Here is a 15337-nt window from a genome sequence, read left to right as displayed (position 1 = left end):
CAGACGTCGCTGAGCGAGCGCGCACGTGGCCGAATGGTTACCGTGCTTGGCTGTCGTGCGGAAGATCTGGGTCTTATTCCAGGCAGCGGAATGTTCTTTTATTGACTCTTTCTACTTGGCGTTCTCTTGTCTGATTGAGTTGCGAATGTTCTACGCGCAGAACGTTCTAGGCCGAATGTTCCAGAGACTTACGCGGCTACAAAAGGTGCTCCCCGTGGCAAGCCACACTCAGTCTCGCCCCAGCGCTCGATCCTGCTTGTTCGCCGACATTGGCGAATGTGACGCTAGCCTTTCTCTATTTTGTTTTGAGCACAAGTTCGTCCCATCCAACGTTTGGTTTCTTCAGCTTTTCGCCGTCTCATCATTTGCAATTCGTGACAATATCTTGGTAGTGGAGGCTTGGGCTAGTTGGTTATTCATGCTTGGATGGAACAGCGCGAATAGATATCAATTACATTTAATTTTTCCCTCGTTATAATCCTTAAGATTTTTAAAAGAAACTCAAAAATGCAAGGTCACGAGGTCATTAAGTATAGCTTAGTCATTAAAGATAACTCAATAGGTAAGCGTTTTCTTTTTTTTTGTTAACGACGGAAAGTTTTACCCAACGTCTGTAGCGTTGAACCAATCGTGTGAGCTAAGTATTTGGAGTCACTAAAAATAAATTAAAAATGTTCGGCAGTAATTAGCAGGAAAACGCAGGGGAGACGACAAAGTTTCGACACGGAGAAAACAAGGAAGTGCGGAAGGTAATGCAGGACAAAGTCAGTCTTGTGTTTCTAATTTCTATTTACACTTACATATTCCCCAGCTTCTTTCTTCCTACTCTTTTTCTTTCAATGCTTCGAAAAAATTGAACTTCGAGGATCAAGTCTATTCTTTGTAATAAGCGGCTTGCTCTTTCGTTAAATGTAGGTGAACGTTAGAGGTGTACGCTACCTGTGGAATAACGGTGACCGCGGATCTGAGTCTTCTTAGTGGAACTTGAGAGATGTCTACGCCGTCGATCTTGATGCATCCTTCCGTGGCCTTGAGCACTCGAAGTAGAGCCAGGACTAGTGATGATTTGCCGGCTCCAGTTCGACCCACGACGCCCACCTAGACATCACGAGGCAGAATACGTGAATCAGGGGGCGGCCATTGTTTCATCATAGCGCACACTTGTAACGGAAAAAAGAGGGTATATTTTCCAAAGGCTGAGCTGTATAAAGAAAAACAAATGACGCACTGGTAAATACACATGGTGTCAAGAAAGAAGTATTACATCCTGCATTTTTTTTTTGTTTTAATTTTTACAGCAAAATAAACTGCACGGCGCCGAACCCACAGTTTCCTCCCAAATTCAGCGTTATCGGTCCGGACTAAATTTCCATATTTCAGAACTGTTTGTAATATTATTCAAATAATATAAGCAACTGTAATAAACTTTCAGTTGGAAAACGATGATAGGCAATACCCACGAATGCAGAATGCATGGGGATGAATTCCGTCAGCTAACAAGTACGTACCTTAACTGAGTTAAGGTACGTACTTGTTAGCTGACGGAATTCATTTAAAAAAAAAGAATAAATCATAGATAACTTTTGATTAAGATAATTAATTGTTCTGATATTTTGACATATAGTCGGGCAGCCAGCTTTGCGTTCGGATGAAAACTGAGCGCTCTGTAATTTGGAGTTTATTTATGCGCTAAGAACGCTTTTTTTACGCTCTCTTTGGTGCAGACAAGGAATTAAAGGACAGTTTGGTCGTCTTTTAGCAAGAACCGGACAAAGTGAAGAGGAGTACGGTTATGATAGTATGATACAGCGCTACCTATTTTTGGTAAAATGCTACCAACAAGTGAACGCCGTATTTGTGCACTCATGTTACGTAGAGTGAATAAATGAAGGAATAAAGCAATGCGATAACTTTTAAAAGGCGAAACACTGGTGATAAACCTATTTAACACAATAGGATGGTATGCAACTTTGGTGGTCAGGATGATGTCATTAGAGTTTGTGGTTTCTAGCGATCGATAGGTCTAGACCAGCCTACTGCATACCTCTAATGTCATGCAAAATACTGCATAAATTTGTTTGTTTCCTTCACTATTTGAAGTTTGCGCATTGAAACTATTGCCCAGTAGTAACATTGCTTGGTAACCCGTTAGAGGCTACTTAAACTGATAACCACATATGTACACAAATATGGCAGGAATAAACCTTTCAGAAAATTTCTTGGCTCGACACTACATTGCACTGCTTGGCGCGGAGAATTGTGGGGTGGTTCCGATGTACCATAGGGCTGGCTCGAAAGCTGCATGCGTACAACCTCGAAGTGGCGCATTTCCTTCTCTCGTACCACAGCGAGTTCAGGACACAAAGGAAGCAAAATAAAGCAAGCACACCAAAGCCGATTATATCTCGTTATTGTTCTGCTTTCTTTCTGTTATGAAATCACAAAATGCTAAACCAACATGAATCGCCTTTTTTAATTCATGGGGAGTGTACTACTTTACGTGCCGTCGACAGCCCGAGAAAATCAAAAAGACAACGGGAGGCGATGCCTATCTCTGCAATGGTCTATTCTCCAGGCGCTTGCCTTTAGAGTAATAAGATAGTCTATACTCTCAATCAGGCCTGAAAAAAATATATGCAGTTCGTACCATACCGGAAGAGGGTTTTAAAGTAGAAAATCGTCACCAACCTTTTCATATGCGTCAACGTAAAACGTCACTCCCTTTAGTACATCGGGCAGAACTCCTGGTCTGTAGGACGTTGAGTAGTCCTTAAATTCCACTCGACCTTCGGTGGGCCAGCTCTCGTTTGCGGACAGAGCTACTGCTGCACGTGAGCCATCGTTAACACGCTTTGTATCGCCGTCCTTCTTGGGTTTCTCAACTTGTTCCTGCAAATTTCACACATTGTTTACTTCACTTGCACTATTTGGCGAGCTAAATCGGCAGAAGTAGCTAAAAACGACTGTCAGATTAATACAATGCGGAGCGCGAGTTCGTCTGCTACTTTTACAGGGATTTGGGCGGCCTCAGAATGCCGAGCTCCGATTGGCCCCGATTGAAGGATAGCGGGTAGACCTCAAAGCGAGCTGCCGTGAGGTCTACCCACTATCCTTCAACCGGAACCAATCAGAGTTCGGCGTTCTGGTGTCACCACAATCCGTGCAAAGGAAGCAGACGAATTTGGCGCTCCATTTTGTTATCTCGACACCTTACTTACTCCATGTTGGAGAAGGTACGCAAGGGTAATAATAATAATTATGATCATGACAAGGAGAGTCAGAGAAGGGAAGCAAACTTAAAAGTTTTCTACATAATTGAACAACCAGCTAAAAAAAAAACAAAAAAAACATGCGGAGGGCGATAGGTAAACACACACGAGAGGAGAAAGCTGTACTCGCAACTGTAGAAATTAATGGTAGAAACAACATAAAGAGGAACACACATAATGCCTTAATACATTACAACACACATGGCCACACCTGCACCCCAATCAAAAGGTCATAATCTAGATCAGGGGTAGCCAAGCTGCGGCTCGCGAGCCGCATGCGGCTCTTCGCGTGTTAAAGTGCGGCTCGCGGCTCGCTCCCCTAACCCCCCCCCCCCCCCCCCCCCCCACACACACACATACACATACTTGCCCAAAAAAAAGAATGGAACCGGTTTTAAATCGAAAGACAGGTAGCGGTTAGATAGTCTTCTGCTACTGCTACCTTACGTACAGTTGGACTGCTGTTGCCTCGGATAGATTGAAAGTGGTTCGAGTTTCGTTTATTGCTCTAAAAAAATGTTGCCCCCCCCTCCCCCCCCCCCCCCCCTCCGCGGCTCTTGCAACTTTCGTGGTTTTGTTTGCGGCTCTTAGGCCGCTGGCCACCACTGATCTAGATCTTTCACCGTCACACTACACGACTCTTTTTCTGTTAAAACGGAATCTCCTTTTTTTTTTTTTTTGCAATGGCAACGACGGTTTGCTGGCATATAATTGCCTATGACATGAAATGTGAAAATCTTCTATAAGCCCCCTCGTCACCCTATCCCCGTGTGCCTTCTTCAATGGTAACCCCTGCTAAAATCGAGCCTACACTTACAATCTTAATGTATCATGCAGACATCTGCCTGTCTGGACTCACATAAGATCTGTTAAACGACGAAGAAATCTTATACAGAACTGAGAAGACACAAGACACAGCTTTATTTTTTGTTTTCCGCGCCTAATGCGCTTATTTATAACCCTTTGACATTAATTCTGACAGCAACCGACGTTACAATGCACGTAGTTCCATAAGTGCATCGTCATAGAACTCGTAATATTTGCGTTCGCTATAACCGTCTAAATAAATCACGCAAAGGAAAAGAAAACAACGCAAGATCAGGGCGCATTTACATTGAGTGATTGGCTTTGCCGAGTATAGCAAACGCACAAAAGACAAGCGACATGACGACAGACCTTTGGCGTAGCTTCGGCTACAGTTAGACGCAAAGTGAGACTGAGTATGAAAGAAGGTGAGACGGGAAAGTAATGAGCTTGAATGCGTGCAGCGATCGCAAATACATGCGGCGCCCATTCTTAATGCTACTAATACTTTTTTTTAAAAAAAACCTCGGTATTTTCATGATCTCATTGTTGTATTGTGGTAATGTCACGACGTTTGTAATACATCGACACTGTCGATGTATTAGAAACTTTGTGACATTACCACAATACTACAATGAGATGAAAACACCGAGGTATTTAAAAACAAAAGTACTAGTAGCATTAAGAATGGGCGCCGTAAGTATTTGCGAATGAAAACATTGTAGAGTATGATGAATTCCTGAAAGTTTTGCCTGGTTCAGTAAACATTTATGGCCCTACTGAATGCATAATTTACATGGTGTTTTCTTTTTTTTTTTCGTTTTGTTTTTTATCATCGCGTCCGGGGGTAGTTGATAGCATGAAGGCGACTTGGTATTCCGTGCCCCAGTAGACTTCCGGTACTTTGTTTAGTTGTCCTTTCGCAAAGCACAATGATCGGTCCGGATTTTTTTTATTGGGTAAACCAATAATTCTAATGCGTTTATCAAGGCAATCCCCAATAATATGCGAAAAAAAACGAGAAAAAAAAACTACGATGTGCGCAAGGGTTTGCCGATAATGGTCGGCTGTGAGCTCGTCCGCCACCAAACACCAGTGATTAAAATGAACTCCTTTCTTTATGTTTAATTCTACAGGAGCTTATGCGATTGTCTACAGGCACTCAACCTGCACTATTTCACGCCTTTGGGGATAATGGCGTGTTTAAAGAGCACTTTTCGCAAATGTTATGATATTTCGCAGGCTGGATGTGCAATTGAACGATACCTACAGGCCCCCAAGTTAAATGGCAAAGAAGCCAAGGTAGCCCTGGTCTGTCAAAAATATGTCTTGATTCTACGGACATAATCGGTACGCGCACAATGTGTTTCTGCTGCATTGTTTGGGGCTTGTGGCGAACGTTGCAGCTATATTTTTAAATAAGTTTGTTTGGTTATACGAATTGTAACGGGGGGAGAGGAGAACAGGAAAGAGCGCGCGCACACATTCGAGCACCGATCTCTGTTACGAATCGTTATTGAGTAGACGGAAAACTACCTTCCTTTGTCTCCACTAGCTGCTCGAACACAAACGCCAAACACCGGTGTCCTGCGTCTGGTGTTCGAGCTTGAAGAGTGAGTAAACGGGCCTACCCCCTTTTTCGCAAGTATCCCGTTTTGCGCAGTCGTAGTGTGTCTGTTTCATAATCATGGGGTCGTGCGTTTGTTTCCCGTCGAGGCGCAATGTGAAATTTGTTATTTTTTTCTCAGTTATGCGTTTGTTTCTACTATTTTTCCTCTGAAGTACATCTCACACATTTCATAACGGTTTCCTTGGCGTTCCGTCACACTTTCCACGGGGATTCCAGCTTTTAGACACACTCGGTGTTAATATGGCTCGTGTCTGACGAACTGACCACGCACATGATGTTTCTTATTCTTTTAGTTACATCTACATCAATGGTCTAAAAGCAGCACAGAAAATGTGTAGAACACGATGAATGTTTGATGGCCATCGGCATATAGAGATGCTTAATTTTATAACGTGCAAAAATAAAAACATGGACTGACCTCTTTCGGCAGCTTTGTGTATTCGATGCAACGCTCAAAGCACACAATTAGTTGGAACAGGTTGAAGACTACCATGCACAGGGACATCAAGGACATTGGAATCTGAAAGGCGTGAATTATCCGGAGTTGGTGTTTTTGACAAGACGCCGGATGTCAAGAGAGGAGCAACGACTAAAGAAGTGTCACTGTCGGATTTCTTCCGTAAAACATATTATAACAGCCTTGAGTTAAGCATCACGGTATCAAACAGCGCGAAAAGACAGGAACAAAGTAAAGATGAGACAGAAGAGTGCGCTTTGAGTTGCCTTTTTCTCGTCGCGCTGTTTTTAAACCAAGATGCTCATCCACCAACTAGCCCAAGCATGTCTTGAAGCTTAAGTTAGAGCTTTGCAAACTGCGTATCGCTTAGTCCGGAGTACCAACACTAGCATGCGAATGTAGGAAGTCAAAGAAAAGGGCTTACTCATCTATCGGGTAGCCTCCTTACATGTCGGCAAATATATTTATATTATAATTTTGGACTCGTCCTTCTTTTACCATGGACTAAATATATTGTTTCCAATGTTATCGGCCGTCATTCCTCATAGCTGTATACTCCGTTTCACGCCAAGTCGTACCGCGGTCGACGTTGCAACTCAATGGTGTCAGTTGAGTAGCGCACACCGTGCACCGAAAAGGCACTCATTGTTTTTGATCGTTTTACCTCGCCGACCAAAACGATCACGCGCAGTGAAGGCGCAGTGATCTTCTGCCCGAGGTTTGTGTGCACGATCGGTTTAGCCGTTGATTAAGTCGGCTAAGTTCCCGATTTAAAGTGAAACAGAGTATCCCGAAATATTGAAGTACCGTCTGATTCCAAAATTACAACTAACATTAGAAACGCAGCCCGTGGTGCGTTTCTAGCATATCATTGCCCCTTCGCAGCCAATGAGATAAGGGCCTTCGGTGAAAAAGCTGGGTGTTGAGCGGCGACTTCTAGCAAGTTTTCATCGACGCCGCTGGAGAGAAGCTAAGTTAGCGGGTTGTTGTGTTGTTTAAGTTCCCGTGATCTCCAATTGAATCAGCTGCGAGATCCCTGGAGGTCGCAACCCACAGTTTGGAAAATACCGACCTAAACAACACGCCAGACAAAAAAAAAAAAGCTGATTTGACTTGGGTTTTACACTACAAAAATCTCCCTACTTGGGCGCCATAGGATTCTTGATTCGGTGGTCTAGTTAACAGCAACGTACTTACTTTGCTTTGACCCGCACCAGCCAAATGACATTCTAGAGTTTGGGTATTCTCTGGCATATCACGTGAGTGCTAAAGTGGTATAGATTAGTTAAAGAGGCCGATGCAAAACCGAACAAGCGGGAGAACACGCTTCTGGAATTTTCTCAGAAACTGAGGTCGAAATACGTCAGATGACAATAAAAAAATCGGGCTATTAAGGATAACTTTGGCATTTGCTTTGCAACCTAGCACCAAGATGCCCGAGCTCTGGCCAAAAATATAAAGTTTGGTCAGAACTTGGATTTAGCGAGCAAATTTTGTTCCAGAAGAAGTGTGTCGCCTAGAGCCACCACCAGAATCATGGCAGAATTACGTATCCCCTTGGGGATACGTAATTCCCGTTACATTACGTATCCCCTCGGAGATACGTAATACCCGTTACATTACTTATTATTTTTCCGGGGGGAACTCTCACCGCATGCGATATATGGGATATCGAAGAGAAAGAGGCACCTGGCCTTTTCACTGATATATCAATATATTACTGTATTAGCTCACAGCCAGAGATGAGCTGAGCGCCAGGCCTACACTGCTGGACTTTGAGACGCCGTCTTCTTCCGCAGGTAACAGAGCCGCGGAAATGAGGGTCGCCAGCACGATCACAAATCCCAGCAAGGAGGTCAAAACCTTCGTCAATCGGAAGCACCCCATGAAGCCGTAGGTCATCCGCATGTTGCCGTCGGTCAGTCGGCAGAAGTGCTTGCAGAAGCGTTCCACGGCCCCGTAGGCCCGAATAGTGCTTAACGACTCTATGGTCTCCGTGGTGTGTTGCAAAACCTTCGACACATGGGTACTTTCTTTGAACCGGATGCTGTTGGATGCCCGTACTGTGATAACCTGTATGGTGTCGAAAAATGGCGAGTGAGTAAGGTTCCAAAAGGCAGGGCTGCCCCACCTCCTGCTTGAGCATGGAGGCTCAGCGCTATACAGCAGGAGAACTAGAAGTGGCATTTATTGGATAGAACGTCAGACAAGGCTGACACTAATCAAATCATGCATCAGAATATCCATTCAAAAAGGACATACCATTCCTATCGCCATAAGTATGACAGCAACTACTCCCACACCCAGCACCGGCGGCGTCTGGCTGCCGATGATGGACAGTCTGGACAGTGTAATCAGTATGTTCTGGGTCCCTAGCTTTCCGGCCAGGTAGAGTCGGCAGTCGATCGACTCCAGGTCGACTGTGAATCTGTTCAACAGTCTTGCCCGTGGTGTGGAGTCAAAAAATGGCACCGGGCTGTGCATGACGTGGCTCAGCATTGAATTGTGCAGGCCCATGGACAGTCGACGATTGCTCAGAGCAAACAAGATTCCTCCGACGCTACGGAACAACACTAAGCAAAAGGGGAAAAAATTGCTAATTTTAGTTTGTGGCAATTTATGCTCGTCTTTACTTCAAAAATCGTACTAATGAAAAAAAGTTTTGTTTTCACGCAGCTTGATATTTTTGTTTTTAAATTAGGATACTTTTGGGCACATTCAAAATCAGTTCTTTGTTGTTTAACAAAACGCTGAGCTAACAGTGAGCATTGTTGAGTACTTTTCATAGCAAAATTCTGCATATCGCATAGGTTTTTCATGTTAGTTTTTGTTTCTTTTAAGGTATTAAACATGTTCTTTTAATTTTACCGGTTGTCAGAGGTACGTGGCAGAACCAAAGCATAGGTATAAATAAAAATACGTCTGCGTTTTTTAAGCATTCTAAAATTCTCGCCGGACACTTTGGCTTTGTGCTTTCACTCTATAAGCAACCGCACATAAAGCATGCTCAATATATTTTGCTTGTCCCTGGCGGACATTATCAAGGTGCTGTTTCCACGAAAAAAAGCATAAATAAAAAGTGAGGGTCCTAAAAGTTTGCTTTGCACAAAGTTCTACATTTGAATAGTCTATGAGAGTAAAGCTTTTGTCCAAGTGACTGCTCTATTTGGACTGCTTACCATCGCTCAGGCAAAGGGCCACCAGTCCCTTAACCCATGAGGGACTGTGGGGATCGACGGTACTGTCCTCAGAGTTGGCATCCGTCCATTGTTTAATCCAGAGTTGTTGCCACGCGAGTGCCACTGCGCTTGCGATGAAGAAGGCGGTGCCAATAGGCACACAGAAACCGGAAAGCTTGCATAAGGACCACACCACTTCGAGTGTCCCCTGTAGCGAAGTAAGTAAAAAGATCGAGACATCACATCACGCCTGGCATTTCGTCAAATGACCATTCTCATCAAGCATCGTTGGCCAGGTCAGCAATGAAGTTTAATAAACTAAGGGTACAGAACATTTGAGGATGGAATATATAATATAGGTGAACGGCGAGAAGATCAAGATGATTGAAACCTTAGTATCCTGTAGGATGGAATAATTCTGGTTATCCAGTAGACTTTATCCTCGCGTAAAATGTACGTTTTTTTTTCATCATATCGGTCATAAGTGCTTAACTTGCATTGAAAACCTCCTACAAAACGGATGAAACTATATTTTATTAGCATGCTTTTTAGCAACGGTGTTGTCGCACTGGTAGCACGTCGCTGGAGTGCCCATAGGGTGATCTATTTTGTTTGTGTTGCCAAACACGCTCATCTCGCTGGACCCCGTTTTAACGGTCAAAACAACCGTCTTTTTGACCAATATCCCAGTCAGCACGCCAGAGAAACGCCTCACTCGGCCAAAATTTGGCAATCTTGCCTTGGGTTTGGTAACATTTTTGACTAATCCTCTTGTCAAGGTCAACGTATGTACTCCCTCATGCAATGTGAAACACTCATTAGCCTCTTAAGTTTGAGCGTTGAGCCCGCACTTGCCAGACACATTATTTTGAAGATGGGAATAAAACAAATGTTCATGTATTTTATCATACTGAAAAACACTGTCCAGGTCAAAGCGGATTCAGTAGATCCTCCATAAACTGCGTTGCGGATGGGCCTTTCATATTTCAGGAGGATGTACGTATCCTTTGAACATAACTAGCAAGATAAATGACAAGTCTGACTTTTTTTTTCCTTCGCCACGCCATTGTCAAAGTGGTAGACATAAGCCAAAGATGCCACCTGGCAAGTCAAAAGTTAGAAGGGAAGCCTAATTCTTCCATTTGCTAGGGAATTGAGGCCCAGAAATGCCAGATGCCATACGATTCACCAGGCAGTGAAGCCTAACTCTGGCACACTCTAAATATTTAGGCCCAAAGATGCCACGTGGCAATCTTACTACCAGAAGTGAACTAATTTTGGCATTGGCTCGTGAAACGAGGCCCAAGGATAGGTGAAACCAAGCAATATGAGAGTGAAGGCCAGCTCTGGCACTCGTTTGTCGATTTAGTCCCAAACATGCCACGTCTGCTGAAAAAAACCCAGTGTAACTTTCCACTATCTAAATTATGAACCTGGAAATCTATCGGGCCAGATAGGAATAAGTTATACTGGGTTTTTTGTTGGGAACGTGCAATAAAGCAACCAAGATTGAAGCCTAATTCTGGATTTCGCTAGGGAACGCGGCCCAAAAATCCAGGTGGCAACCGAAAAACCCGCTCCTGCAGCCTAACTTTGGCAATTATTTGGTGATTCCAAATACCAAGACTCCAGCCAAGAAATACAAAGTTTCATAATACTTCGGCTTCGCGGGGCTTTCAGGGCCCTATAACACAGAGAAAATCCAGATTAGATCTCAAAATAACTGTGCTATATTTGGGATAATCTATGTCCGCAGCGCCCCCTACAGTCGCTAAAGCTTTCGTACATATTGCGAACTGTTTTTTTTTTCATCTGCCAACTTTGCTTCTTTTTAGAATTAGCTTAGGGTCACTCAACGGAAAAGACTCAAATTTGAATTTTTTTAGCTCCTATGACGCTAGTTAATTCTGAAAGTCAGCCTACCATAGATGACGATGAAGCCTCCTTTCGTATGACCCTTCCTCTTGCCATGTCTCGTTTGGATTTCAAATGTTGCAAGCTGAAAGGAACGCAAACGTTTTTAAGCACTCGGAGGCACTCATAATTTGGTCGAGGGGTAGCAAAATGTCAGTGTTAGAAACCACACTCTAACTTGCATTTAGAAAAAAAACTTATTTATATAATAATGCTTCTTGGTTTAATCATAACTATATCTTAATCAGTTAGTTTGAGCGTAGTAACCAAGGAGCAAGGGGACAAATAGGACGGCCGACACCAGCGCCCCTGTGATCTCGCCTTGGTTTCAGCTGAGACTTGCCTCAAGTTAAACTGTCTTCCGCATTTTCCAGACTATAGTCTGCGGACTGTACATCTTTAAAATTTGAATTTTACGATGTGCGAACAATCTGTAGGTGCTGACCACACAATAATTTTTTTTTCAAGACCGTTCAACGTGACAAGGCGTGACAGATTTTGTGGATGACACAGGATGTTTATGATGACTTACCCTATGCTCTGTAAAAGTTGATTTGTGAATTAATAATGCAGGTATTTCGCAATGTATGGTGTGCATAATATATATTCTTTTTAGGTGGCGACAAGGCATCAAGCGCGGTCGATGCACCAAAAGCGATATATCTAAAGAAATTTTTTTTTTTTTTTTTTTGTCAACGAAAAATTGCTTGTTGGGCTCGGAGTACAATCCTGATAATACGATAGCTAGCACTAACAGTAATAAAAAAAAATTGAATGATCCGTAAAATACTTAAAGCAAGCTGGTCATTATACGAGACAATGTCGGCAAAAACCCAAAACCCCCACAAAAAAAGAATCAAAATTTTTTTTTTCTTTTTTAAGATGGATTTTTTTTTTCAAGATAAATAAGAATGGACCTGTTATTTAAGCTCCGTGGACATGAAAACAATAACATGTCTTCAAAATCTCTCTTTTGAATCGGGTCATTTATGCGCTGAATCACAACGCGATGCGTTGGATATTTGGAAGATCGTTTCCAAAGCTTAGGAAATTCAGGTGAGCGGACTGAGGCGACACCACATAGTAATCATAGTTTCTGAACTAACATTTCGACGTCCTCACAGTGAGGTTAAGCAGAGATAGGTTGAGCACGAGTGCTGCGTCAGCGTTTAAATAGGTTTTATTTCTAATCGATAGAGAGTTTGAGGGAACCGTTTTTGCACATCAGATATGGTACGATAGTCCCTCCGGTTCGAACTTTGCATATGCGAGTCTTGAGTTGAGTTGAGAAGACGTCTTTCTTTATTGCCATGCGTGGCTGCTCTTCCTTTAAAGCTTCCCCAGCGGCAAAAAAGAAAAAAAAAATAGAAGAATGAATACACACACAGCCGCGTTTGAGAGCGGTCAACGGCCGTTTCACAAATCAACGTCACAAGCGTCGCCAAACGCTTCAACCCGGGACCGTGCGATGGGACCATTAAAAGGAGTCCGCAGTCAGCGATGGCCATCGGGACAAGTGCCCCGCTGGTCTACCGTCCGCGTAAAAGAAGCTGCAGAGCTGACTCCACAGGAGCCCACTGGAGGCGGCGGCCGGTCCTGTGGGATCACCCAGTCTTCAAAGGTGTTAGTTTGGTCTGCTACCGGGATGTCAGCCAAGGCCTCGAAGCGAGCTGTAGCGTGCTCAGGGAACTCCCAGATAACGTTCTCTGGGGTAAAACATGCGCAGTTCGTACCGTTTTGGATATGCAAAAACGGTGCCGTAAAACTCTCTAACGTGTTAAAGGACGCCCGGCGTCGGGCTCGGGCTCAATTGGTGAGTTGGGGTTTCGGAGTGTGTGGTCGTTACGTAGATATAGAGGAGGCCATTCACAGGCTTTAATTATTGTAGGTGGTGGGGGGGGGGGGGGGGGGGCCCTGAGGTCTACAAACCGATAACAAACCTACTCCAACTCAGCAAAGTCAGTATGCAGAATGACCTCAGGTCTTGGTAAAAGTTCGGTTAGTGCTATAAAGGAACGTTAAGATATATATAGAGTTTCGTTGACACACCTTGCATCGACAGTCATCTGCGACGGCGGCATATTCGCACCCAAGCGCAGTGTTTCTGGCGCCCGGTCATCTTGAACCAAGTCAGCAATGCTGCGATGCGTAATCACTGTCTTGCCGTGCATCAGGAGTAACTGGTCCATGTGTTTGAGTATGTGTCCTTGATTGCTCACCAGAATTCGAGTCTGCAAGGTTATTCTTACATGAGACAGGCGTAAAAGGGTCGCAAGGTGGCCACATCTTAAACAAAAGGAAAGCAACATTTGAAAGCTTGTTTTATTCTCTCAACCACCAAAGGCCCCCCCCCCCCCCCCCTTTCCCACCCCGCCTCCATGTGATGTCTCAACTCGCAGAAAATGTTAATCGTGATACCTTATATACAGCATTTGAAGGTCACACACCGCTTAGAATGGACGTAAACTAGTATTTAGGAACTTAGCCGGTTAAGGAAGGTTCATAATCTCGATAGAGTTGATTTACGCAAACGAGCAACAAGGAAACATCCGAGAGATTCGACAAAGGGCAACTAATGCAAACGCAGGACTATACATTAAAATAAGTCGCGTTTCACGCAGGGTACAGTGCTCTGTCATACTCGTTCACGTTGTTTGTATCAAACTCCGCCCCTCTGATCTTTCTTTCGTTTGACCGTGCTGCTTTGCGCGTAATCTTTGCGAATAAAATAAAATAAAAAAATAACAATAAAAAAATTCGCTTATCTTGATGTTTAGCCGTTAGTCTTTTGATTTGAAGGCAAACATTCCCCTGTTCTTTAGCGTTGCGCAGTATGCTAAAAAAAAATTGATTGCATATGATGCCCATTTACAATCAATGTTTTTAGCATCCGACGCAACATGATTATCTTTCCAACAATGCGCACTTGTTGGCTAAGTTTTTGTTACAACAATGCAGGGGGGAAAACATGACCTTCTAATAGTCACTGATAAAATAAAAAACGCAGTTTGGGGTTTTCTGGAGTGTCTTATATATCCTCAGCCAATGAGATTTTTTTATCAGCCGATAAGAAGGCCACAGAACCAGTGACGAAGCAAGAAGCACGTACGTGATGAACCACGCCCGTGTTTACTTATCATATCAGTGACTAAATTTTAAAACCATGACAGATGGTGAAAAAAAAATATCAGTCCTGTGATAATTTAGAGTGCAGTCCCAGTGATAGCTTCGACACATCACTTTGAAGTCGTTGACACAATGCGGAACGCAAGCCCGTCTGCTTCTTGCACTAGGTTTGCAATGCTGTTAGAACGTCGCGATCTTATTGGCTGATTAAACAAATAGTGGATGGACATCAAGGCATCTAGCATTGAGGTTCGCCAACTATCCTTTCAATCAAAGCCAATCAGAGCTTGGCATCGTTCTAAATTCGCCGTAACTCCTGTGCAAGAAGCAGACGACTTGCTCTCCACATTTCTTTGTTCTCACGAACATGCACCTGGGTAACAGGCGCTAATAAACTATTACTAAGAATCACTCTGCAAGACTCAATGTTACGCAAGCTTTGGTGTCTTGAAACGTTGCTAGTGACGTTGCGTTTGCTCACGCACCGCTCTATTTTGTAGCGAGTTAGAAAGATTTTGCTAAAACGTACAAGTGTGGCCCTGATACGTTACATGTAGAGGAGGTCGTAGCGGATTGGGGATAGCGCAGCGGAATTGACTAAACAATCTACTAAACTTTATAATAGTTTGTGCTGTCCATTCAGTAAACCGCAAATTACAACACTTAGAATGTATGCTTCCTGCTTCTTTGCATTTTTAAATGCGGCTAGGCGTGTCGTACCTGATTTTTCAAGAGGCCGCCGTTTCCCACCACTTGCTTGAAAACTCTGGCGGCGACAGTGGGATCCAAGGCGCTCAACGGGTCGTCCAGCAGGCAGATGTTGGAACGACTGTACGCGGCACGAGCTAGCGAAATCCGCTGCTTCTGACCGCCACTCAACGTTGTACCCTAGACAAAAAGGTTGTTTATGCAGTTCAGGACAACACAGAAAGACTGCCGTGGAACGCGTATGTAAATG

The 15337-nt window shown here is 43.7% G+C and overlaps 1 protein-coding gene across 1 annotated transcript in view; it reads right to left on the bottom strand.

Annotated features, from left to right (window-relative positions):
- Positions 1-15337, bottom strand: part of LOC8038720 (ATP-binding cassette sub-family C member 3) — a gene marked incomplete at its 5' end in the record, with an annotated part of 53879 nt that overhangs the window by 14696 nt on the left and 23846 nt on the right. Inside the window, 9 exons of the mRNA XM_042287009.1 lie at positions 940-1098; positions 2689-2889; positions 6122-6223; positions 7895-8233; positions 8423-8733; positions 9340-9547; positions 11263-11338; positions 13303-13484; positions 15100-15267. Coding sequence (XP_042142943.1) covers positions 940-1098; positions 2689-2889; positions 6122-6223; positions 7895-8233; positions 8423-8733; positions 9340-9547; positions 11263-11338; positions 13303-13484; positions 15100-15267 — 1746 coding nt within the window. The remainder of the gene's footprint in view (positions 1-939; positions 1099-2688; positions 2890-6121; positions 6224-7894; positions 8234-8422; positions 8734-9339; positions 9548-11262; positions 11339-13302; positions 13485-15099; positions 15268-15337) is intronic.

The sequence above is a fragment of the Ixodes scapularis genome, unplaced genomic scaffold (genome assembly GCF_016920785.2).
Source record: "Ixodes scapularis isolate PalLabHiFi unplaced genomic scaffold, ASM1692078v2 PGA_scaffold8__174_contigs__length_109621045, whole genome shotgun sequence".
Lineage (NCBI taxonomy): Eukaryota > Metazoa > Arthropoda > Arachnida > Ixodida > Ixodidae > Ixodes > Ixodes scapularis.
Note: the sequence above shows the minus strand (reverse complement) of the source record. Positions and strands in the feature narration are given on the sequence as shown.